The sequence below is a fragment of the Populus alba genome, chromosome 1 (genome assembly GCF_005239225.2).
Source record: "Populus alba chromosome 1, ASM523922v2, whole genome shotgun sequence".
Taxonomy (NCBI): domain Eukaryota; kingdom Viridiplantae; phylum Streptophyta; class Magnoliopsida; order Malpighiales; family Salicaceae; genus Populus; species Populus alba.
This window is the reverse complement of record NC_133284.1, coordinates 43,070,961-43,094,497: the sequence shown is the minus strand read 5'-3', so window position 1 is coordinate 43,094,497 and position 23,537 is coordinate 43,070,961. Positions and strand designations below refer to the sequence as shown.

The following is a 23,537-nucleotide window of genomic DNA, read 5'->3' as shown; positions in this document are numbered from 1 at the left end:
GGTACAGATCAATTATTTAACATGTCATGAATGATAGAATATAGCTAGGATGGTTAGATATTGTGCGAAACCAAATCAATATCAAAGCCTAAGTTGGAACAAAATTGGTATTATAATAGAATTGCGACAACAACAGAATTATTTTTTAGTGCAAATTCTGAGAATTTCTTCAAACTTAAAGACCAAATAAAGAAATTACGAGTTTATCATCATGAAGACTCCTAACTAATCTAAGAATCCTGACGATTTTGGCAACGAAGAGGAAGAATAAGAAGAGCATAAAACAGTTAAAACAGGGTTCGAAAAAAACATTTATTTCTTCTTTGCTTTTGTCAATCTTCCAACAAACATGAGTTAAACTCCTACATTCGATTCAAAAGAGATACACAACATCTCTAGCACATGGGGCTAAAAAATAAGTAACAACAATCCTTTCTTTTTTTTAGCCAAAACATCTATGTTCCTAGGCTTTACAATGTCATAAATGAAAGCTGCAAATGATTGTCTTTTTTTAATATTCCTCGTCAATTTGTAAACTTCCTTGCTTGAGCTGCTTCAAAATGATGGTATGAAAAAGTCCACTTTCAAGGTCTCATGTAAAAGTATGGCACTATCAAATCTATAATTATCACTTTCCTTAGGAAGAAAAAAAATTGATTTTAAAGAGATCTATCTTTTTTAACCTCATTTGTAATAGAAATCCATTCCAATAAAGATCCACTAACACATAAAATAAAAGATGGCCTCAATATATTAGAGCTTGCTATATCAATCTCGTTCAAGTTAAATAAATTATTTTTGGAAGCAAAAAAAATCATGGTGCTTCTACATTTGAAATCCATATCAAAACCTGTATTAAAAAGTATTGGATATTAATATACCTTAAAAGATCATGTCATAGATATTTTCTCCAAGATTATAAGGATTGCTTAGTTTTATTTATGGCTTATCAAAATATGTACAAAAAAGTGCTAGATATTATTATCCCTCGTAAGATCTTGTAAGATTTCAAGGACTGGAGGATATTTGAGGCACTCCTTGAAATATATTACTATCCCTCCTTGAAATAACATTGGTTTTGATTGATATGCCTTGAATGTTATCATTATAGTTATTACATCTTCATCAAGAATGTTATAATATAGATATTTAAGCATAAAATATGTTTGCTATATCAAATCATATTTGTTCTCAATACCATAGTCATTGATATTTTTAATAAGATTTAAAACTTTTTTTAAATATCATTCCACCTTGCACGAGGATTTCATGGTTAATATTATTTAAGAACATGTGAAACTTTTTTTCTAATACACCTAGGGTGATGAATCATCTTTTGATCACTAAAATAATTTTATATAGTTGATGTTACCTTGATTAAGATAATGTGTAGTTAGGATCAAAGCATAACATTTTTTATATAAAATAACCTAGTGATTTAAAGTCTAAGGATCAGTTACGCAACTATTACGTGAATCTTTCCATAAACATATGTGATCTCTATATATGGAATTGTCATTCTAGTCTATTTAGTGTACATGTCCATACCTCACTTATGAGAACAACAATTTTCTTGCATAAAAAAAAAAAGATAATCATTATCTTATATATTATACTTTTGGTAATGTGCATTATTGTTTATCTTTAATGGTAAAGATACTTATTATTTGTGCTATTGTTAAATTTTGTGTAAACTAATATATGTATTTGTCATAAAAAGTAAAGTACCACGAAAACATAAGATGGTAATATGAAATATAAACGTGAAAATTAAACTTAATTTTTCACAATTAAACTCAATATTTAAAAAAAATACAAGGGTTGGACTTAGAAGGATAGCAATAATAAATTGGGCTTTTAGCTCATACTAATAAAAAAATATATATGAAAGACGTAGTTTTAAAATTAATGTGTTGTGACCAATTTTAATATCACAACCTATTAACTATGCTATTTAAAAAAAAAAAGATTTCACATGCGCTACCTTTACAAGTTTGGAAAAGTGTTTTTTTTTATATAAAAAAAATCGATAAATCAAGTAAAAACAAATGGGAGGTTATACCCTAAGGTCAAAGAGATTACTTAATTATCAATTAAAAGTAGCCTAAATAATATCAATTAATTAATTATCAACAAGCAAAAAAGAAAAGGGCGGAAAGAAAGTATCTTCAAGTTCAACGTTCATATTATCCACTGGGCCCATCCGTATCCATATTCCATGGCAGACATAAGCCTAAGCGTTGGAGATATTTGTAGCCTGTGATCCACCAACAGAGTGTTCAAAACGTGTACCTGAAACAGTAGGAGGGTGGGGCCCCTGGACAGCCATGGTTATTCAAGATGAGCTTTGATTTTGTACAGTTGGAGAGCACACCTGTAATCTCGTGTACTTCCTAAGAGACCCAACTGTTTCTTGCCACGTTGGAAGCCACAACTTACAGCATAAGGTGATTGGATGACGAGCAGTCTGGCAGCGACGACAATGGCTGTTTATGCCGCATGAGATCTTAATTCCTTTGCCGACGGCGAAAGAGTAATTCAGAAGAGGGAAGACGTGGGGGAAGCGTAGCAGACCTGAAAGGGACCACGTGGAAATTTCCTCAATCCAAGCAAATCTTGCATCTATAATTTTGAGTGCATTTGGAGAAATTAGGACAGCTGAAAATTTATGGACGTTTGTTGACTTTGAATTTAAAATCAAAACCAATTAATATATAATTATCCAGTATTCAGTTGCTTTGAATAAAAAAGAATGCATCGGTATTCAACTACCATGCTTTTAGAGATGGTTATATTTTTTTTTACAATATTCATAAAAAAAAAATAACAAAAAAAAAAGGATTTTGTTTTACTTTTTCTGACAAATGATATTAATTAAAATATTTTTTACCTTGTTTTTTTATTTAATTTTTTCTAATCTATATATATTTTTAATTTTTTTCTTTAACAAAAAAAAAAAAGATAAGAGGATATCATTATACTCTCTTTACATAACACTATTTATTAAAATATTTTTTTTATTTTTTTAGGCTTTTATTCTTTTTTTTTCTAATTTATTTATTTTTTATTTTAGTTTTAATATTTAATATTAAGTTTACTGAAGATTGAACTTCATGATTGTTTTTTCAATTTATTTTTATGTTATCCTAATCTCTTGATCTGAACTGCGGGTTTTGACGAGTTAATTTAGTTGACTAATTTGTTTTTCCTTTTTTTTATTGATTTTTTATTTTTAATTCCATCTTTTAATATTAGGTTAATTGAGATTAAGTTTCGTGATTTGTTTCGGTTTATTTTTTATGAGATTATCTCCGTCTCATAACTTGAATAACTAATTTGGCGAGTTATCTCAAGTGGACTCAGGTAATTTTTTTATATTATGCTTTTAATTAATTATTTTTAATTTCATCTTTCAACATTAAATTAATTGAGAATTAAGTTTCATAATTTGTTTTAATTTTTTTCTATTAGATTATCTTAATCTCATTACTCGAATCGTGATTTTGACAGATTAACTTGACTTGATCCATGATATTTTTTTTGTTATATTTTTAATTGATTTTTTTTTTCAATTTCATCTTTTAATATTAGTTTTATTAGAAATTAAACTTTATAATTTACATTGACTTTTTATTGATAAGGTTATAATAGTTTTATAATCTAGTTTAGCTCCAATGGAGATAGCAATATTACCAACCAAACTAATTGTGTATTTAATATTGAAAGCAGGCTTGTGGACGTGACTGATTTTAAAATATTTGAGTTAAAACGTGTTTTCATTAATATATTTAAAATTATAAGATATACAGTATAAAATTATAAATCTTCTAAACTTTTAGCCTTTTAACATGGGTCAATAAGAGGCCATGTGAAAGCTATTTAATGAAACATAATGCAATGCAATGGTATTTGAAATAATGTGATATAAACAGTTTTTTTAAAATGTTTTTTAATTAAAAATATAACAAAAATATTTTTTTTATTTTTGATAATAACACATTAAAATTATTAAAAAAAAACACATAAAGATACCAGTTTAATATTTTAAAAAAAATAAAAAAAAATTATAAGGTTGCAATGACTTATTAAATTATAAGGTTTGTATAAAAAAAAACCTTATTAATGAACAATTACATGATTAGAAGCAATGATGTAAGGGTAAGATCGCAAAAAGGTTTTTGTTGGAGTGACTAAAGACAGATTGTAAGGACTAAAAAGAATTTCGATAAAAGTAAAATATATGTACTAAAATATTTTAACAAAAAAACTATAGGAGATAAAATGAAATTTTATAAGACCTTCATTACATTATAGTTTTTTTTTTTTTTTTTTGACAATTAAACAAAGGGGATGAAATGAATCATCTCATCTCTTTATTTTACATATTTCATTGCTTTATGTATCAATATGATGTGTTATGTCTATAGAAATGATTATTTTGGATTCCGTTTGATATATATATATATATATATATATATATATAATTAATTAATTAAATTAATTATTTTTTTTAAAAAAGTTAAATTGGTTCAAACCGACCGGTTTTGGTTCGGTTCGGTTTTTTAGGACAAAAACTTGTTCAAATTGGTTTGGCTCGGTTTTTTCCAGTTTGGCTCGATTTTTTTCCGATTGGGTTCAGTTTGATTTTTTCAATTTTAGGCTTGTAAAACCGAAACTGAATTGAACCAGTTGTTTTTTTTTTTAATTTTAATCGGGTTTTTTTTCACGGTCCAGTTTTTTTAATTTTTTCTTTTGGTTTTCTCGGTTTAATCAATTTTTCAGTTTTTTTCTTGTCTCTATATTATAATAAAGAATTTGATAGAAGGCATTGCAAATTTAAATTATGATGAATATTATAATATTGATATAGTATGAACAAGTGAATTTGGAGCTTGTTTGATATCATTATACTTTTCAAAAATCAATTACTTTCGATTGTTTTTTTATTTAAAACTAATGTTATGATAATATCTTACTTTTTTTTCCCTCTCTCTATCTCAAGCCTTTTAAGGGCTTTTCAACCTTTTAACTCCAAATTCATTGGACCCCTCCGTAGACAAACAAGCAAAACGATTTATTTTGAGCACATCCTTCCTTTAATTAATTACAATTATTTATTATTTATTTTTTATATAATCATAGTTCATCAATAAAACCAAACCACCTTTCAATGTCGGTGAGTTGAAGTTCAACAATCAATTATGATCATGGTATAGATCTTTTGATCTTATTATACAATAACATCACAATTTGATCACTAACATGTTCATATATATATATATATATATATATATATATATATATATATATATATATATATATATATATATATATAACATCATGATAGTTTCATCACTGACATGTCAATATATCATAAAAAAAAAAAAAAAACTAAAGAGCTTAGTGATTCATTGCACCTATAAAAAGAATCATTGTGGATTATAATAATCATTCCTTTTTTTTTTTTTGATTTATAGGATTTTTTTATTTTTATCTTTTTTTTATCCTTTTAATTTTAAATTGATTGGGATTAATCTTGGTGAATTGTTTTTTATGCCCCCCATATGAGGATTTCACATTGTCATAGAAATGTTACATCACTCGGTTTGGCAAAACAAAAATTAATTTTATTGATTTAAAATAATTAAAATTTTGAGATTAAATTTGAAGTTTGAACAAGTGTTCAGTACTTTTTTTTTTTTTTTAAATAAAATCAAAGACTAATTTATATAGTAAAGAGAAGAGTTCATGTCCTTGCTTTAGTCACTCAACTTTTGTTTTTCAATTTTATCTTTTTATATTACATTTATTTAAGATTTAACTTGATAGTTTATTTTGGTTCTCTGAATATAAAGTTCCTGCAATGTTGAGGAAAATATTTGGTGTTCAATTGATCATTGGGTTGGCTAAATAAAATAAAATAAAATTATGTTGAAGTAAAATAATTAAGATTTAAGGAATCAAAATTGATTTTTTTATAGGGTTATCTCGATCTGATGTCCCGGATCACGAGTTTAAAAGTTGAACTCATGTTGACATTGATTTTTTTAGATCTTTTTTTACATTAATTTTCTTTTTCAATTTCATCTTTCAACAATGAGTTTGTTGAAAATTAGGTTTCGTGATTCTCTTTGTTTTTCTTTCTATGAGCTTATCTTAGTTTATTGACTTGGGTCGCAGGTCTGTTAGATTAGCCTGAGTTGATTTGGATCTTTTTTTTAGGTTAATTTTTTAAGATTGACTTTTTTTTTTTTTTTTTTTATCTTGTCCTTCAACATTTAGTTTGTTTAAGATTTATACTTCATATTTATTTTTTCTATTTTTCCTTCTATTTGGTCATCCCATTACATAATTTAGCTCGTAGGGTTTGACAGGATTACCCGACTCTATCGATGTTTTTTTTTATATATTTTGTTTTTTTTTTTCCTTTCAATTTCATCCTTCTATATTTGGATTGTTGGGAATTAGGTATTTTTTTTTAATTTGCTTTGTATACAATTATTTCTACCCCACAACTTAAGTTCACACGTCTGACATTCTAATTTGGGTTAGCTTGAAGTTATTTTTTTTGTTTATTTTTTTATTTTTATTTTTTAACGTTGGGTATTTGAATCAAGATTCTTAATATTTTTTCTTTTGACAGGAGTTATTTTTGTGGAGGTCATTGTAATCGCACTTTCCTTTTAAATTTAGTGCATCTACTGTTATTTTTTATATATCATATAATTAAATATCATTTTATTAAATCTAATTAGATCTATGATTCATTTTAATTTTTTTTTTGGCTGTAAGACATCGCATGAGCCATCTATCTACGTAGTTAATTCAAAATAACAGGTCTTTAGAACAATAGCTTTCACTTTCTAATACTGGTCCGTGTGCAAGCCTTCGAAATGAAAAAGAAAAAGAAAAACACACAAAGCACGCGTTTTGACTAGCGGTTCCCGGTATTATCAGAAAGCTCTTCGGCTCAGACGATGATGATTGGCCAGAATGTATCAAGTCGCATGGCTTTATCTGTTTATGCTTTCATTTCATCACACGTGTCAGTGAAGTATTGCCATGTGGCATCCACCCGCCAGCCATAATCCTACCGACTCCAACTCAACCTTCCAGTCTTCAACCGCTCCATAAACCATAATAATTCAAGAAACAATAATTAACAGCAACATTTGATCATAAAGAAGTGGAAAACGGATTATATCCCTAATAATATCAATATTTTACATAGATTAGTTACGTGATTCAGACCAAGTCTAATTTATTTTAATTTTAAAGACTTTCTTTTCCTTTTTTCTTTTGCTTCCTTTAGATTCACGGTAGATTTTGCAATGTTGTAAAATACAATGGTAACAATTAATTAATTAATTAATTAATTAATTAATGCTGTTAACTTCCAAGTTTTGGATCTTCCTCTTTCTCTCCGGTTGCTTCATAGTTACGACACCGTTTAACCACGAATAATAGTAATTAGTGATCAAAGCCTCTCAAATAATGTCGTAACTCCCTTGCAATCTGCTACAGATTTGTAGTGAGTGGTAACTGTCAAATTGCTATAAATTCAAATCTCACGGACAAAAACTCAAGGCCTAACTTGAGTTGTTTCGTGGGTACAGTTTTGTTGTTGCTGTTGCTCTGCTGTTTCCTTTTTGTGGATCTATCTGATTTTGCAGAGAATGTTGTGTGCTGATCAGTTTGTGAATGAGTAAACTAGAAAGAACCCCGTGTTCCTCTCCTCTCTTCTCCTGTGTTGTGTAGTAGTTTTTAGTGATAGTAAAGAGAAGAAATTGATGCAAGGGAGATGTCAATAGTTCATCATGCGGGCATTGTACTGTTTCTGCTATGGTTGCTTTCCTCCTTCAATCGATGCCATCCTATTGCCTTCATTCTTTCTCTCATCTATCTTTTCTTGGTAATTATCTTTCTCTTTGGATTCAAGTTAGTTGCAAGAAAAGATCTGATTGATACAATCCTGTTTCTTGATTTTTTTTTGTTGATTCTTTCGTTTTTCTCCTTTTCTTCACTGCCGAAGGTTCATGAGAGATATGTTATGAAACTGAGGAGGAAATTGCAGTATGAAGAAAAAAAACAAGCCTACCAAAAAAGGGTATTTCCCCTTTTCTTTTTCCTTATATAATTTTTTTTCCCTTTTCTTTCTTTTTTTGTTTAATTAATGGTTATTTCTTATTACCTTCAATTGGGTTTACTGCAAGCTTCAATCTTCTTAATCGTCTTGTTTTATTTCTAGGCATGCAACTTTTTTAATCTTTAAATTGGAGAGATTAATTTATTTTACTTTATCCAGATTTTAGTTTTTCTTTGTTGCAATTGCAAATGAATAAGCGGTTTGCACTTTTTTTTCTTTCTCCTCTTCTTTTGGTGTTGAAAAAAGTCAAATGCTCTTTTGCACTTTTTGTTGGTCCATGCTTCTTCTTTACTGGCATGGAAGCCAAGTTGGGGTTCTTGATTTTATTCCGATGAATCTGTAGCACTTTAATGCTGTGCTTCTTTTCTTTTGATCTTTCTGTTTTCCTCCGTGTCTTCAGGTTCTTACTGATTCTGAAACAGTGCGATGGTTGAACCATACCGTGGAAAAGATATGGCCCATATGCATGGAACAGATTGCATCGCAGAAGATTCTGCTTCCCATTATACCTTGGTTCTTGGAAAAGTATAAACCATGGACCGCCGTATGAATTCAACTTTCTGACACTCCACTTATGTCTTTCATGTACTTATTGATTTTTATTGCTTCAAATTTCCTTTTTGTTCGAATTTTTGTTTTCGTTAAATTTGTGCTTTAATTTTTGTTCCATGTCAGACTAGTCATTTCCAGGCAAATTTGTGTTGGTATTGTTTATAATCGTTCTGCGCTTTATACTCATATTAAGGCTGAGCTTGAACTTTGAGGAAAATTCACTTTTCTTTCTGGAAAGAACACTCTTAGATTCCTTAGGTTCTTATGGTCAACCGTGTATTTAAGTGCGTTTTTAGAAGAGGATGAAAGGTTATTAAGTTAGCATCTTCCATGTTGATTGATCATTCTCCCAGGGTGGTGGTTATCTGCTTTGACATGTTTGCTCTGGAAATATGACTTCTGAGAATTTCCTCTGATACAATATGTGTGTGTTGCTGATTGTGTGTGCTACATCCACAGAAAGAAGCTGTGGTTCGGCACATGTATTTGGGAAGAAATCCACCACTGTTCACAGAAATGAGGGTTCGCCAATCTACTGGTGATGACCACTTGGTATGTATCTTCATTCACCATGTGGTGTGAGTTTCTTTTCTTGTTTCTCAAGGGGTTTATTTAGTTGCAATAAATGTAGGTATTGGAGTTGGGCATGAATTTTTGCACAGCAGATGATATGAGTGCAATTCTTGCTGTCAAATTAAGGAAAAGACTTGGATTTGGAATGTGGGCAAAGATGCATATGACAGGGATACATGTAGAAGGGAAGGTATACAAATTATATTTCCTATTTCATGACCAAAATTGATATAGAAATGCAGGATCAACTACTTTATCAAGAGTCGTGCATAATATGTGTGAAAGCTACCTTAATAGAGTGAACACTGCACAATAAGTACTACACTAATATGTGAATTTAGTTGCCAAAGATGTGATTACAATCTACAATACTTAAGCGATGGTTTTAAGTTCCATTTGTGAGGGGAGGGGGGGGGGGTTTCATGTTTACAAAATGAAGAAGGAACATGCAGCAATCTTTCTTAGAAACGGAAATTCAAGTGTACAGTACCATTGATGTAAATGGTAGAAAACTCAACAACTGCTAGGTACAAATAGACCAATCACCTTATATTTATGCATGGATCTTGATAGTATGAATTGAAGCATTTTTCCTTTCTTCTCTTCCTCTCTCAATGCACATTGAACAAATTCTGTTGTGTTGTTTTGAAGTTCCACTCTCTGGATGATTTTCTTGGCAGAGAGCAGCCACTGTTTGACGAGTGTAAAAGTTCAATGCAAGGAGTAATTTATTAGACATGACTTACTCACTTGCTGATTTTCATAGTCCTTGCTTTAATTCTGATGGAATTTTGGAATTCCCTTCACTTGTATAGCTTTGTTCCATATGGATTATCCTATAGTTGTAAAGAGTTCTGGAGTCCACTTTACTCCAATTATTCTCCCAGCTTTTCCATTTTATGTCCACCAGTGTTTTTCAAGAATTTATATCACTTAAACTTTCCATTTCTTAACTCTGTTTAAACTAAGGGCATTGCTGAGGAGGCTATTTTATGGTAACAAAATCTTTAGTATACCTCATGAAACTTCAGTTAGGTCTTACATGCTATCTGAAATGTTTCACTTTATTGTTCTGATTTGAGCACTTTAATTTTGAGAATGCTAACAATAGGATTGTGTTAGATTATCTAATGATTATCTTAAGATTTTTGAATGTGACATCATGTAGCTGACTTGAATGTTGAGCATTGTGTTAGATTTTATTATCTGATTAGAAATATTTTCACTTCAATCTACACCTTCTTTTTTAGGTCTTGATTGGAGTGAAGTTTCTTCCCAACTGGCCTTTTCTCGGTCGTTTGCGGGTATGCTTTGCTGAGCCACCTTACTTCCAAATGACTGTAAAACCCATCTTTGCCACTGGACTTGATGTTACTGAACTTCCAGGGATTGCTGGATGGCTGGTAAGTTTTAGTCCAGTTAATTGCGGAATGATATCTTGAAGTTCCACCCATTCTCTCACTTATATATACTGTTTGAACATTTGTTTGATTAGGACAAGCTTCTGTCAGTTGCTTTTGAACAGACACTAGTTCAGGTATAGTTCCTTAAACTCTGATACTTGGTTAAGTTTACAAGTGATTATATGTCAGTCCCTTACAAATCATGTTTCTTCTCTTGCCTTCCTCCTGATTGGGAGTATAAGCATGTTTTCTTTTATTTATGACTGTCGACAATAGCATCCAAATGCTGATTCAAATATTTGCTTGTTCGCAGCCCAATATGCTAGTTGTTGACATGGAGAAATTTGTTTCACCAGGGTCAGGTATTTTACTAACAGGAACTGTTTTATTTACTATTTAGGGAATCCTATTCCTTCTTAGTTTCAGCTTTTCTTTTTGGTGTTTTAAATTTTACATTTGAATCAATGTCAGTTATTAATTAATTTCATTCTTGCTACACAATGAACATTCATGCCATAATTTTGGGTAAATCTGATGTAACTACTTAGAGAAGTCTTGATGCGGGGCAGGGTAGCAAATTGAAGGAAAGGGGATGGAGAACCAGATGATATCCACCTCTCAAAATGACTACTCAAACTCTCAATTTTGTTTAATCATAAAAAACTGCCCCAAATACAATGAATAAGTGTGTGCTTATACAGGCACTCAAAAAGCCCTAAAAGTTCTAACTAAACTAGGAACTACATTAATTAGAAGTCGTGATTATACTATTCCTAATATTAAAAAAGCTATAATACAGAAACTTCCTAAATAATGATAAAATTAAAGGGTTAATAAAATCATAAATAACTTGACAACGATTCTTCTACCTACTTATACCGCATCAAGTCTGTACTTTTATGTTTTCCTTCTGCTGCAATAAGAATACAAGCCTATTGGAAGATTTGAAAAATAAATGTTAAAAGGGAAAAAACCTATTGGTTGTTGGCTTCTAGAAAGAAGAACGAGCTCCCAGTAGGTAAGCATTTGTTTTCTATGGATAAGAAACTGTTTCGAGCTAAGAATTCAGGGTGTTAAAAAAGAGACAAAATAGAGAAAAGTAACAGCAAAAGAAGAGCATTTGTTTTTGGTGTCAAGTAGAAATGTGTAAGTAAGCTATTGATAAGACTTGTTATCACCTGAACTGACCCTGTCTCCATGCACAGATTGGAAGCATATTGTATGGTTAGAACTTAAGATGAAAAATCACTGTCCTAAGTTAAAGTTTTTGTAATTGCTGCCTCTACTTTGCCAAACAGTTTTGAAGATAGCAAACATAAAAAAATTGATTTTAGTCAAAACCATAGTGTCATGGCCAGAGTGTTACGATGATGTATTGTGACAAGTCAGCTTCATCTTCTGTTTTAATAAATCAAGTGATGGTAATACTCGATACTTTAGCATCAGGAGGCCTCCTACAAGCTGTTCTAGAAGTTGTATTTCGTTTTATCCTCTTATGCTTGCCAAATGTGTAACCTTCGTACTATGTATTTACTTGTCAGAGGATTGGTTCTCTGTGGATGAGAAGGAACCCGTTGCTTATGCTAAAGTTGAAGTAATTGAAGCATCTGACATGAAACCATCAGATTTAAATGGTTGGTTTAGTTACTGCTTCCATCATCTCTTTTACTACATAATGTTGTCCATAAGTTCAAAATAATTTTTTTCTATTTTTCAGGACTGGCTGATCCATATGTGAAAGGACAACTTGGCCCTTTCAGATTCAGGACAAAGATACAAAGGAAAACTCTATCTCCAAAGTGGCATGAGGAATTCAAGATCCCCATTTGTACCTGGGAATTACCTAATGTTCTAGCTATTGATGTTCGTGACAAGGACCCTTTGTTTGATGATGCACTTGGGTTTGTCTCTGACTTTTTCACCCTAAAAATGTTTGGTTATGCATAAGCCGAATTATTGTGATGAATAATAGAGAAAATTTTGTTTTTATAGCTTAGAATGATGGGTTTTGAGGATTCCAAATAATTGACATGTGTGGTAAAAATGTACATTTCACATACAGATATACACTTTCATTTTTTCACCAAGTTCCTACATTTGTGTTTCAGAATTTCATTTCATATTTCAGAGTAGTGTGTCTCAGCAATTGTTTTTTTGTAGGATTTGTAGTTCTTATTTTTTCTTTTGGGTGGGGGTGGGGATCATGCAATTGTTTGCAGCCTTTGCTTTTCATTCTCTTTGAATTTTGTTTAGTTTGTATTGCCTTCTATTCTTTTAAATTTATTGACGCTTCTATTGTCTGCAGGGTTTGCACAGTTGACATCAATAAGCTCAAGGATCTTGAGAGGCATGACATGTGGTTGCCACTTCAGAACATTAAAATGGGGAGGCTGCATCTTGCAATAACTGTTCTGGAACGGAATGCACAGGTATTTTTCAATAGAGTTCAATTCAAGAGAACATGATTTTTACATGGTGCACTGATTTTTTTTTTGTGCTATAATTATTTATTCAGGGAGGTGATTGTTCTCTTGATGGGGATACATTGACCAAGGGGCAAATACAGGACTCCTTCGCAAGTGATACTGCGAACAGAGCTTCCTTTTCATCTGAATCACCAGAGAAGTCTAAAGTTCCAGATAATTTCGAACCTATCAACGTCGAAGGGCAAGAAGAGACTGGAATATGGGTTCATCACCCTGGAAGTGAAGTGCCACAAACATGGGAGCCCAGAAAAGGGAAGACCACAAATTCTTTCGTCTCTCAATCTGCAGTATCCGGACCGCTTAACATTGACAGCAGCAGTGGTGAAGAAAATGCTGAGGGTGAAAATAAAAGGAAACGATTTAAGCGTGGTTTGCAGAAGATTGGCTCTGTATTCCATAGAAACGCTAAAAATGAGGATAATTTGAGCAGTATTGGGGAAAATGTTCCATCTCCTTATGAAAATATTAAGGCAACGGATCAGAGGCAGATTGGTGTTAAGTTTGTAGTGGAAGACAGCCTTTCATTGCCGAGTTCTGGTTGTTTGGGTGAAGTTAATTTGGATTCTGAGAAAAGTAGTCCAGAAAGCCCCCAGGGAGGAAATGCCAAAGGAATAGCGAGGAGTATTTTAAAACATGCTGAAAAGTCTGCTCGTAGCATAAAGCATGCACTTTCTCGAACAGGATCAAGAAGATCGCCTGCTGATCCATCATTGGTGACAGAAAGAGACATATTTCCAGAGTCTGACTCTTCTGATGATCAATCTCGTTCATCCCCGCAACCAAAACCAGTTGTCTCCAGTCCCATACCCTCCCCCGCCCCTTGCAATGATGATTCTGTTAAACCCATGGAGAATATAATCGAGAGTGGTCCAAGTGAGCCCTCTATAAATTCTGGTGGCCAAATGAACAAGGTGGATGTTGAAGGTAATGGACCACAGTCCTCAAGCCCTAAGACCCCTTCAAGATTTGGAAGAAGTGAAGAAACTTCTTGCCAGATGTGAAAAAGTAATTGAAAGTTTAAAATTATGTTTGCTCAAACTAGTTCATATACCGTTACTCTATATAATATGTTCATCGATAGAGTTTGGAGATCTAAGGAATTGTGTTTTTTTTTATCAGCAATGGTTTTGTTCATTGTTATCACAATGTACAGTAGTATATTTTTTCACAAATATGTAAATTAGTTACAGAAGCAGCTGTTTTGTAAATCTTCTGAACCTTTCTTTTGCAGAAGGTAGTTCTTCTCATTTTGAGCCTGCCTTTGCAGAATGTGTAGTGAAAGAGTTAAAAACATTAAAAAAGCTTATGATCTTACGTTTGGATTTTACTACTCCCCTTGCCTTCAACAATTTCAACACCCAGTTAAAAAATTAAAACTTGGGGTGAGGGAAGGGTAGGTTACCCATATATATTCATTTTTTTTTATACCATCAACCACTAAAAAGTAATAACATCAGCTGTCCAATCCTTGAGAGGTCCAGCATAAATTCCCAAGGGATCAAGTCAAATGTGGCTGCTAAAACAGAGGAGAAGCTCTTTCATCAATAATTGTCAAACAAGTTCCCTTTAGTCAATCAATTACTGCTAGTGCTCTCTTCTTTCTCCTTTCTTCTACTTCATTTCTTTTCCCATCATCGTATTCACACCCTTAGCAAAGTCAAGAAACCATGGCTGGGGCATTGGTAGGAGGATCATTTCTCTCAGCTTTTCTTCAGGTTTTGTTCGACAGGATGGCTTCTCGCGAGTTTGTGGATTTCTTCAAGGGACAAAAGCTCAGCGATGAACTGCTGATGAAGTTGAAGATAACAATGAGGTCTATTAATAGGTTGCTGGATGATGCGGAGGAGAAGCAGATTACTAATCGAGATGTTCAAATGTGGCTTGACGACCTTAAAGATGCTGTCTATGAAGCTGATGACTTGTTGGATGAGATTGCTTATGAAGGTCTGCGATCAGAGATAGAAGCTGGTCCTCAAACCAACAAAATTGCTATGTTGCGAAACCTTCTCTCTTCTCGTAGTCCGTTCAACAAGAGGATCGTGAAGAAGAAAGAGAAGTTGAAGAAGATCCTTGATAGACTTAATGATTTAGTAGAACAAAAGGATGTCCTTGGTTTAGGTGAGAATATTGGAGAAAAACCATCATTACATAAAACGCCAACAACTTCTCTGGTTGATGAATCTGGTGTTTTCGGTAGGAACAATGATAACAAAGCTATAGTGAAGTTGCTATTATCAGATGATGCACATGGCAGAAGCCTTGGTGTGATTCCTATTGTAGGTATGTGTGGAGTCGGGAAAACCACCCTTGGTCAGCTTGTTTACAATAATAGCAGAGTTCAAGAGTGGTTTGATCTCAAAACATGGGTCTGTGTTTCGGAAGAATTTGGTGTTTACAAGATAACTAAAGATATCCTCAAGGAGTTCGGGTCAAAAAATTGTGACACCAAGACTCAGAATCAGCTTCACCTTGAGTTAAAGGAGAAATTGATGGGAAAAAAGTTCTTGCTTGTCTTAGATGATGTCTGGAATGCAGAGTACAACGATTGGGATATTTTACTCACGCCATTGAAATTTGGGGCACAAGGAAGTAAGATTATTGTCACAACACAGAATGAAAGGGTAGCATCAGTCCTCTTCACTGTTCCACCTTACCATCTGAAGGGATTGACCGACGATGATTGCTGGTGTTTGTTCGAAAAACATGCATTTGATGATGGAGATTCTAGTGCACATCCAGGGTTGGAGGAAATTGGCAGAGAAATTGTAAGAAAGTGCAAAGGCCTGCCTTTAGCTGTAAAATCACTTGCAGGTCTCTTAAGGTCCAAAAGAGATGTGGAGGAGTGGGAGAAGATACTAAGAAGCAATTTGTGGGATTTGCAAAACATCAACATTCTTCCAGCTCTAAGATTGAGTTATCATTATCTCCCTGCACATCTAAAGCGTTGCTTCTCTTATTGCTCAATATTTCCTAAAGATTATGAATTTAGAAAGGAGGAGATGGTACGTTTATGGATGGCAGAAGGTTTTCTAATCCAACTCAATGGCAATCAGAAAATGAAAGAAGTAGGTGATGAGTACTTTAATGATCTCGTATCAAGGTCGTTTTTTCAACAATCAAGCAGCCATCCATCTTGCTTCGTGATGCATGACCTCATGAATGGTTTAGCTAAATTTGTATCTGGAGAATTCTGCTATACGTTAGATGATGCCAATGGATTAAAGCTTGCTAAAAAGACGCGCTATTTATCATATGTTAGAGCAAAGCATGGAAACCTTAAGAAATTTGAGGTAACCTGTGAAAAACAGTTTTTACGCACTTTCTTACTCATGGAGCAATCGTGGGAGCTTGATCACAACGAGAGCGAGGCAATGCATGATTTACTGCCAACACTCAAGCGTCTTCGAGTACTATCTCTATCTCAATATTCTTATGTACAAGAGTTACCTGATTCAATTGGCAAATTGAAACACTTGCGATATTTGAATTTATTCCAAGCATCACTGAAAAATTTACCTAGAATTATCCATGCTCTGTACAATTTGCAAACCTTAATCTTGCGGGAGTGCAAAGACCTTGTCGAGTTACCAAATTCAATTGGCAACTTGAAGCACCTGCAGTACTTGGATCTTTTTGGCACATCGATTAGAAAGTTACCTAATTTTGTGATTGGCTTGTGCAATTTGGAAACTTTAATCTTGTGTCAATGCAAAGACCTCACTGAGCTTCCAACCAACATGGGAAGCTTAATTAACTTGCATCACCTTGATATTAGAGAAACAAATCTGCAGGAGATGCCACTACAGATGGGAAACTTGAAAAATCTTCGAATTCTAACTAGATTCATCAACACAGGCTCAAGGATTAAAGAGTTGGGTGAGCTTCAACATCTTCGAGGAACACTAGAAATTTGAAATCTTCAAAATGTTGTTGATGCTGTAGATGCTTTAACAGCCAATTTGAAGGGTAAGAAGCACCTTGAACATTTGCAGTTGAGATGGCACGGTGATACTGATGATGCAGCAGCTAATGAAAGAGTTGTACTCGAGCAATTACAACCCCATACAAATGTGGAAAGCATTTCCATTATTGGTTATGGGGGTCCAACATTTCCAGAGTGGGTGGGGGACAGTTCTTTTTCTAATATCCTGTCATTGACACTTGGTGAATGCAAGCGTTGCTCAAGCTTACCACCCCTTGGGCAGTTAGCCTCTCTAAAATACCTTGTTGTCCAAGCTTTCGATGGAGTGGTTGTAATTGGTACTGAGTTCTATGGAAGTTGCATGAAACCATTTGGAAACCTGGAAGAGTTAAGGTTTGAAAGAATGCCTCATTTGCATGAATGGATTTCTAGTGAAGGTGGAGCTTTCCCTGTTCTCCGAGAGCTTTACATAAAAGAATGTCCTAACCTATCAAAGGCCTTGCCTAGTCATCTTCCTTCTTTAACAACCCTTGAGATTGAGAGATGTCAACAGCTCGCAGCTGCACTTCCAACGACACCGCCTATCTGCAGCTTGAAGTTGGATGACATATCTCGTGATGTGCTAGTAACTAAATTGCCTTCTGGACTGCATGGACTCAGAGTTGATGGATTCAACCCCATAAGCTCCCTACTTGAGGGAATGGAGCGAATGGGTGTACCTTCCACAAATTTAGAAGAAATCGAAATCAGAAACTGTGGCTCACTTATGTCTTTCCCATTACAAATGTTCTCCAAGTTGAAGAGTTTCCAAATAAGTGAATGTCCGAATCTTGAATCCCTTGTTGCATATGAGAGAACTCATGGGAATTTCACTCGCAGTTGTTTGAATGCTGTTTGTCCTGATTTGACACTGCTTCGTTTATGGAATTGCTCAAATGTGAAGTCTCTGCCCAAATGTATGCACTCCCTCCTCCCTTCGCTTGAGATTTTGCAACTTGGTAACTGTCCAGAACTTGAGTCATTCCCAGAAGAGGGCTTACCTGCAAAACTACAGTCTCTTCAGATCAGGAATTGCAGAAAGCTCATTGCTGGCCGTATGGAATGGAATTTGCAAGCTCTCCAATGTCTTTCACATTTCAGTTTTGGTGAGTATGAAGATATAGAATCCTTTCCTGAGAAGACACTGCTGCCCACCACTCTTATCACTCTTGGTATCTGGGATCTTCAGAATCTGAAATCTCTAGACTATGAAGGCCTTCAACACCTCACCTCTCTTACACAAATGAGAATCTCCCACTGTCCCAATCTCCAATCCATACCAGAAGAGGGGCTGCCATCTTCTCTTTCTTCTTTAATAATCTCTCAATGCCCTTTACTGGAACAAAGGTGTCTGCATCAAGGAGAAGATTGGCCCAAGATTTCTCACATCCCAGACATAGATATCAACTGGGATAGCTGAAGAGGTACTAATAATCAGTACTTCTCGTTTCTTTTGAGTTATCATTCCTGACTACTAGTTTGATCAACTTCCGGAGTGCACTAGGAGTTTGTGGTGAAAACTGATGCACCGAGTGATACCAGCCATTTCCCAGTTTCCTTATTCCACATGACCATATCAGTCTCCTGGCCTACATAAACAAACAATTTTTTTTCCCTTGATGTTCTTGTGGATGCAATTTCCTTCTCAATTGATACCAATATGAGCACCACATAGTGCTAGGACATTGTTGTTGTTCGTTTTTGAAAGTTTGAAGCAGTGGGAACATTTGAGTTTACCTTAAATTGTCAAGGTCCCAACAGGGGGGTATGGCTTTTTCTAGTAGCTAGCTGTTAATTGTTGCCCCTCCTGCACCAATTTTATATGTAGAAGTATGGAAGACGGGCATCATCAGTATCGTCGGTTGAATGAGTTTGGGCTGTTTATTTGTCTTTATGCCTCGTAAATTGGAAGTATGTGCTTCAGTTCTACCCAGTAACTTCTGTACCTGGGTTATGTTCAAGGAATGGGCATTTCCAGTTTTTGCCTTTACTCATCATGTACTTGTTCATGGGCTGTTATTTCCAGATTTGCATTTCAACTTGGCTTGCTTTTTGCATACTGAGTTCTCTTTGTTTGATCCTGAGATTCCAGCAATGTTATCTGCACTTATAGTTGATGCAATTCTGCTGGCGATTGCATTATAGACACACCTCGCCAACACCCCTGAATTTAAAAATTGCCGTTTGATGTTTTGCGGTAAAAGATGGCAGGACTCCGATTTGGTCTTGTAGACCAAAACCATTTTGGGATTTGAATTGTGCTTGTGAATCTGAAGCTTTTGGCTTTTAGATGGTTGGTGAAAGTTTCACCTTGAAGAGGAATATTATCATCGAATTTAACTCCTTATGTTTGGATTCAAAGAGTTATATATTTCTCTTTGGCATCCTTTAGCATTCATTCCCAGTTCACTTCAGTTCATAAAATTCTGCAGTCAACCAAACATAGCCATTGCCTTCAACACATCGAAGGTGTATTCATCATCTGATCTTTCCGTGGTAAGAGACGACTTATTTCCTCATTTCATCTTGTTTTCCTCCAACCAAAAGATTTGAGTGCAGTAGGTGATCTTGTTCATCTGCTTGTTTCCCTGTTGTTTATATCTGTTATTCTCCAGCATCAACATTAAAATCTTTAGTGACAATTCCTGAGCTGTGTAAAGTCTGTATTTGCTGGAGGCAACTCCATAACAAGAAATTGTGCTGCATAACCCTCTAATATCATCATCGCATTTGCTAAACACTAAAATACGGGTACATAAACAGATATAAACTCTCATTTGTTTGACTTCTTTCTTGTAAGTGTACAGATCAAAGTAAGACCAAACGACTAAATTAGACATCAGACTCCTATATCTAATATTTCAATCCATTAGCAAATTTAAGCAGAGAAAAAGAGCTACAATGTCCACATAAAGCCCCGTCAAATAACGAGGAAACTCAAATTTTCAGCTTCTATCTGCAAGTTAAATCAACAGGAGAATGAAGAAATATCCCAATATCATGTACCACATTCAAGCGTTGCAAACTCGTTGATTGCAGGAAATTCTGTTAATTGATGCCACCATGTAGCTGATCAGGCGCAGGAATCACATTCTACAGAAAGCAAATCCTTTGATCCGTATTCATGTCTTTGTTAGAAGAGTTTCTGATCGAAGGCCGTCAACCAAAACTCGCATTAGCTGCTTCCATAATAGTCACAACAAGATGTACAAAGCTTGTCCTTACAGCCAACTCCCCTCCACTTCCATTTCCAGTTAACGGACAACCAGACAGAGCATGGCTCATATTCATCCATCTTATAGTTGAGATTTAATGTGCAACGCTTGCCGTCAAAGTCACTGCCCCTCCCGTAACAACCAATGTGAGAATCAAATATTCTCACAACTAACAATTTCACTCAGAGAAACATGGTTGGAACTATAACTGACGGAAACCACACTTTGAACCATCTGCAACCACATTCCCATCTTGGGAACAAAACCTTGCCTTGCCATTTGCTTCAAAACCCAATCCAAATCCCTTAGCAACCTTTCCTTGCAAAGTCCATGAATCAACTTCTTGTAGGACACAAAACTAGGATCAACTCCCTGCTCAATCATCCTAACCATAAATTCTTTTCCCTCAACGTACTTCTCTGCATCAAGCAAACCATACAATATCTCTTGATAAGACCCTGCATTTGGTTCACACCCTTTAATATTCATTCTCTCCAACAACTCCAGCCCCTCCAAAACTTTGCCCTGCTTTCTTAGCCCAGAAATCAAGATATTGAAAGTGATCGTATCCGCATCAATACCCTCCTTTTCCATCCTCTCCAGCAAACCAAATGCTTCCTCCACCTTCCCTTTCTTGCACAACCCATGCATTAGAGTCGAAAACGTTCTCACATTGGGCTCACACCTTTGTTCAGGAAATTCATCAAGCACATTGAATGCAGCCTCCAAATCCCCATTCTCACATAACCCCTTAATGAGAATATTAAGAGAACAAACATCAATCTCTATACCCAACATAGGAGCTTGCAAATACACCTCATGAACTACATCAAAAACTTTTGCAGATACAAGCAAGTTCAATACAAGATTGAAACTTTTCACATTAGGCCAACAGTTATACCCTTTTGGCATATCAAGAAGGGTCTCCATTGCTTTCTTGATTCGACCCGCTAATTGGCCATAAATCTTGATCACACTGTGAAAGAAATCGTTCGATAAACGACATGACTTGTCAAGTTTCATTTTTTGCATTATGTCTTCAATCGCATCAAAGTTTTTGGCTTGTGCAAGCTTGTTTATGACCTGAGTGTAAAGGGCTTCATTGGGTTTATAGTCTTTCCTCTTTGAGTATTGGTTCCATACTGAGATTATTGAATTTGGGTCTTTCAGATTTTCAAAGATCTTTATGACTTCATTTGGAGATAACCAGTCTTTGTGGGTCAATTTGTACGTGGAATCAGAATTTTGTGATGATATTGAAGAAGAAGAAGAAGAAGAAGGAAATGCTGTAGAGAGTGAACAAGGAAGGATTTTAGGAATTGGGTTTGGAATAGTGGTTCTTGAATGAGCTAAAACATAGTTAAAGACTGATTTTTGAGCAGGAAACGGACGTGAAATCATGTCTGTAACCTCTTCTTCCTTTCCTCGACCAACCAGCCCAGGTTTAGTTAATGGAATTTGTAGATGAGAGGGTTGATCTGTGTTGAGGTTGATAATCCTCAATAGTATATGTTTCTCGAGAATAGTTTATTTCTTAATAAAGAAATTTCCATCTTGCCTACCTATCTTCTCTGTGTACCTATTTCTTGAAAAGAAAAACAAAACAAATTGAAAAGCAGCAAGAAATTGATGAAAGGACTGGGTTGTAATGAATTTTAAAGAAATAGAGATTAAATATATAGCTTCTGTATTCTAACAAATAATGGTCTCCTTTTCTTCTCAGCCATTTATCTGTTATACACATTCACACCCAAAACCCCACCATTGTGTTTGATTTTTATGAGAAAAAAAGATGGACTCTATACTAATTTGGTTGTAATTGGGGGAGGAGGAGGGGGGTTGTTGCCTGGGAAAGTGAGAAGCATGCTATTAGGAGTGGAAAAGGAGAAACAGCAACAATAACAAGAACAGAAAGAGCTTGCATCTGCTCACGTCATTCAGATCTCCACTTAACTGCCTTGATGAAACTGGTAGGCAAAATGCCTCTTTTTGATAATTGTTAATATATTTTGAATCTGTTCATTGTTTTGGGGAGATTTCATCACATTAAATTAAAATTACATTTTAAATTGCAAATTACAATAACATTACAAATTATAATTACAGCTACAAAATAAATAATAATAATAATAATAATAATAATAATAATAAAAACTCTTTTTCTTTGTTCTATTAACTATTATGGAATTAATGCATAACTCATATTAAATTATCAATTATTATATGAGTGTTTAATATCAATTTAAATTATGGTTTGATTGATGTTGGTTATAATAGCTTTATTGAATGTGCTAAAAGCATGTTACCTGAAGGTAATTAGTTGGAATAGAACTTCTATGCTGTAAAATTTATAATGAAATTTCTTGACTTGAAATTTCAAAAAATTAATATATGTCCAAACTTTTGCATTTTGTACTATAATAAATATGTAAATTTTATTGAGTACAAAACCTATCAACATACTTAGTATAAACCTAATAATAGTAGAGGAATGACACTTGTCACATACAAAAAAGTGAGATACTTTCTAATAACTTTTGGACTGCAAAGGTTAATTATGTCTTTAAAAGATGTTGTGCACATGATATGACATCATTCATATGATGCGGTTGATGAAGTCACAATGCATTCTTCTAATTATGAAGCTTAGAAGTAGTTTAATATAATGCATGCTTAGTTTTTAATTGAACCATGCAACATGTATCTTGGCCTATGTACAAATGAATTTAATCTATTTGGATCCTTAGTTGCAATATATTCTTATTGGCTGGTCATACTAACAATTTATGACTTGCTTTCAAGAATGTGTATAAAGATAAAACTCATGTTCTTATATGTGGTCATACCTTATCCTTATAGTCTAAATAGGGATATGCATGTTTTTCTTGAATCGTTGATTAATAAGTTGAATTAATTATGACCAGTCGGGGCTGTGACATATGATATCTTAAGAAAATAAATTTTTTAGATGAATGTAGTATTGATGTGGACTAAAAATGATTTTACTGCGTATGAGATGGTTTTGGGTTGGAACACACAAGAAAAATTATCATGTCCATATTATATGGAAAATAATAAAGCTTTTACCTTATTATATAGTGATAAAGCTTATTTTTTCTTTTATTACCTTTGAAAGTTTTTGCCAAGTCATCATTGATAAAAAAACAACAAAAAAAACTTCTTAGAAGGTAAATATAAAAT

The 23,537-nt window shown here is 33.8% G+C and overlaps 4 protein-coding genes across 5 annotated transcripts; 3 read left to right on the top strand and 1 right to left on the bottom strand.

Annotated features, from left to right (window-relative positions):
• The first annotated feature begins 7,383 nt into the window (after positions 1 to 7,383).
• Positions 7,384 to 14,488, top strand: LOC118027503 (C2 domain-containing protein At1g53590). 2 transcript variants are annotated; one of them, XM_035030886.2, is made up of 12 exons: positions 7,384 to 7,912; positions 8,033 to 8,107; positions 8,547 to 8,690; positions 9,158 to 9,250; positions 9,330 to 9,461; positions 10,522 to 10,674; positions 10,767 to 10,808; positions 10,988 to 11,036; positions 12,216 to 12,308; positions 12,392 to 12,575; positions 12,980 to 13,103; positions 13,190 to 14,488. In XM_035030886.2, exons 1-12 carry the CDS (start codon positions 7,802 to 7,804, stop codon positions 14,159 to 14,161), a joined length of 2,172 nt encoding a protein of 723 aa, XP_034886777.1. In that variant the 5' UTR covers positions 7,384 to 7,801; the 3' UTR covers positions 14,162 to 14,488. The 2 variants fall into 2 exon arrangements, with proteins under 2 accessions (XP_034886777.1, XP_073260711.1); XM_073404610.1 differs by lacking the exon at positions 8,547 to 8,690 and having other exon boundaries at positions 7,385 to 7,912.
• A 138-nt stretch (positions 14,489 to 14,626) lies between these two features.
• LOC118027502 (putative disease resistance RPP13-like protein 1) lies at positions 14,627 to 19,314 on the top strand. Its single transcript, XM_073404608.1, has 2 exons — positions 14,627 to 16,567; positions 17,016 to 19,314. Exons 1-2 carry the CDS (start codon positions 14,828 to 14,830, stop codon positions 17,064 to 17,066), a joined length of 1,791 nt encoding a protein of 596 aa, XP_073260709.1. The 5' UTR covers positions 14,627 to 14,827; the 3' UTR covers positions 17,067 to 19,314.
• Positions 17,158 to 18,541, top strand: LOC140955259 (putative disease resistance protein At3g14460). Its single transcript, XM_073407411.1, has 2 exons — positions 17,158 to 17,165; positions 17,239 to 18,541. Exons 1-2 carry the CDS (start codon positions 17,158 to 17,160, stop codon positions 18,539 to 18,541), a joined length of 1,311 nt encoding a protein of 436 aa, XP_073263512.1.
• A 569-nt stretch (positions 19,315 to 19,883) lies between the features above and the next one.
• On the bottom strand, positions 19,884 to 22,298 carry LOC118027504 (pentatricopeptide repeat-containing protein At4g20090). Its single transcript, XM_035030888.1, has one exon. The coding sequence runs from the start codon at positions 21,735 to 21,737 to the stop codon at positions 20,490 to 20,492; it is 1,248 nt and encodes a 415-aa protein (XP_034886779.1). The 5' UTR covers positions 21,738 to 22,298; the 3' UTR covers positions 19,884 to 20,489.
• Between the last annotated feature and the right edge of the window lie 1,239 nt (positions 22,299 to 23,537).

What these genes read in the sequence shown, in the direction of transcription:
- LOC118027503 (XM_035030886.2), top strand. Translation starts at nt 7,802, where the DNA reads ATGTCAATAGTTCATCATGCGGGCATTGTACTGTTTCTGCTATGGTTG. An exon ending in AGTATAAACCATGGACCGCC is followed by an intron (nt 8,691 to 9,157) that starts GTATGAATTCAA and finishes CTACATCCACAG; the next exon opens with AAAGAAGCTGTGGTTCGGCA. An exon ending in TTCTGGAACGGAATGCACAG is followed by an intron (nt 13,104 to 13,189) that starts GTATTTTTCAAT and finishes TTATTTATTCAG; the next exon opens with GGAGGTGATTGTTCTCTTGA.
- LOC118027502 (XM_073404608.1), top strand. Translation starts at nt 14,828, where the DNA reads ATGGCTGGGGCATTGGTAGGAGGATCATTTCTCTCAGCTTTTCTTCAG. An exon ending in CAACACTCAAGCGTCTTCGA is followed by an intron (nt 16,568 to 17,015) that starts GTACTATCTCTA and finishes TCATCAACACAG; the next exon opens with GCTCAAGGATTAAAGAGTTG.
- LOC118027504 (XM_035030888.1), bottom strand. Translation starts at nt 21,737, where the DNA reads ATGATTTCACGTCCGTTTCCTGCTCAAAAATCAGTCTTTAACTATGTT.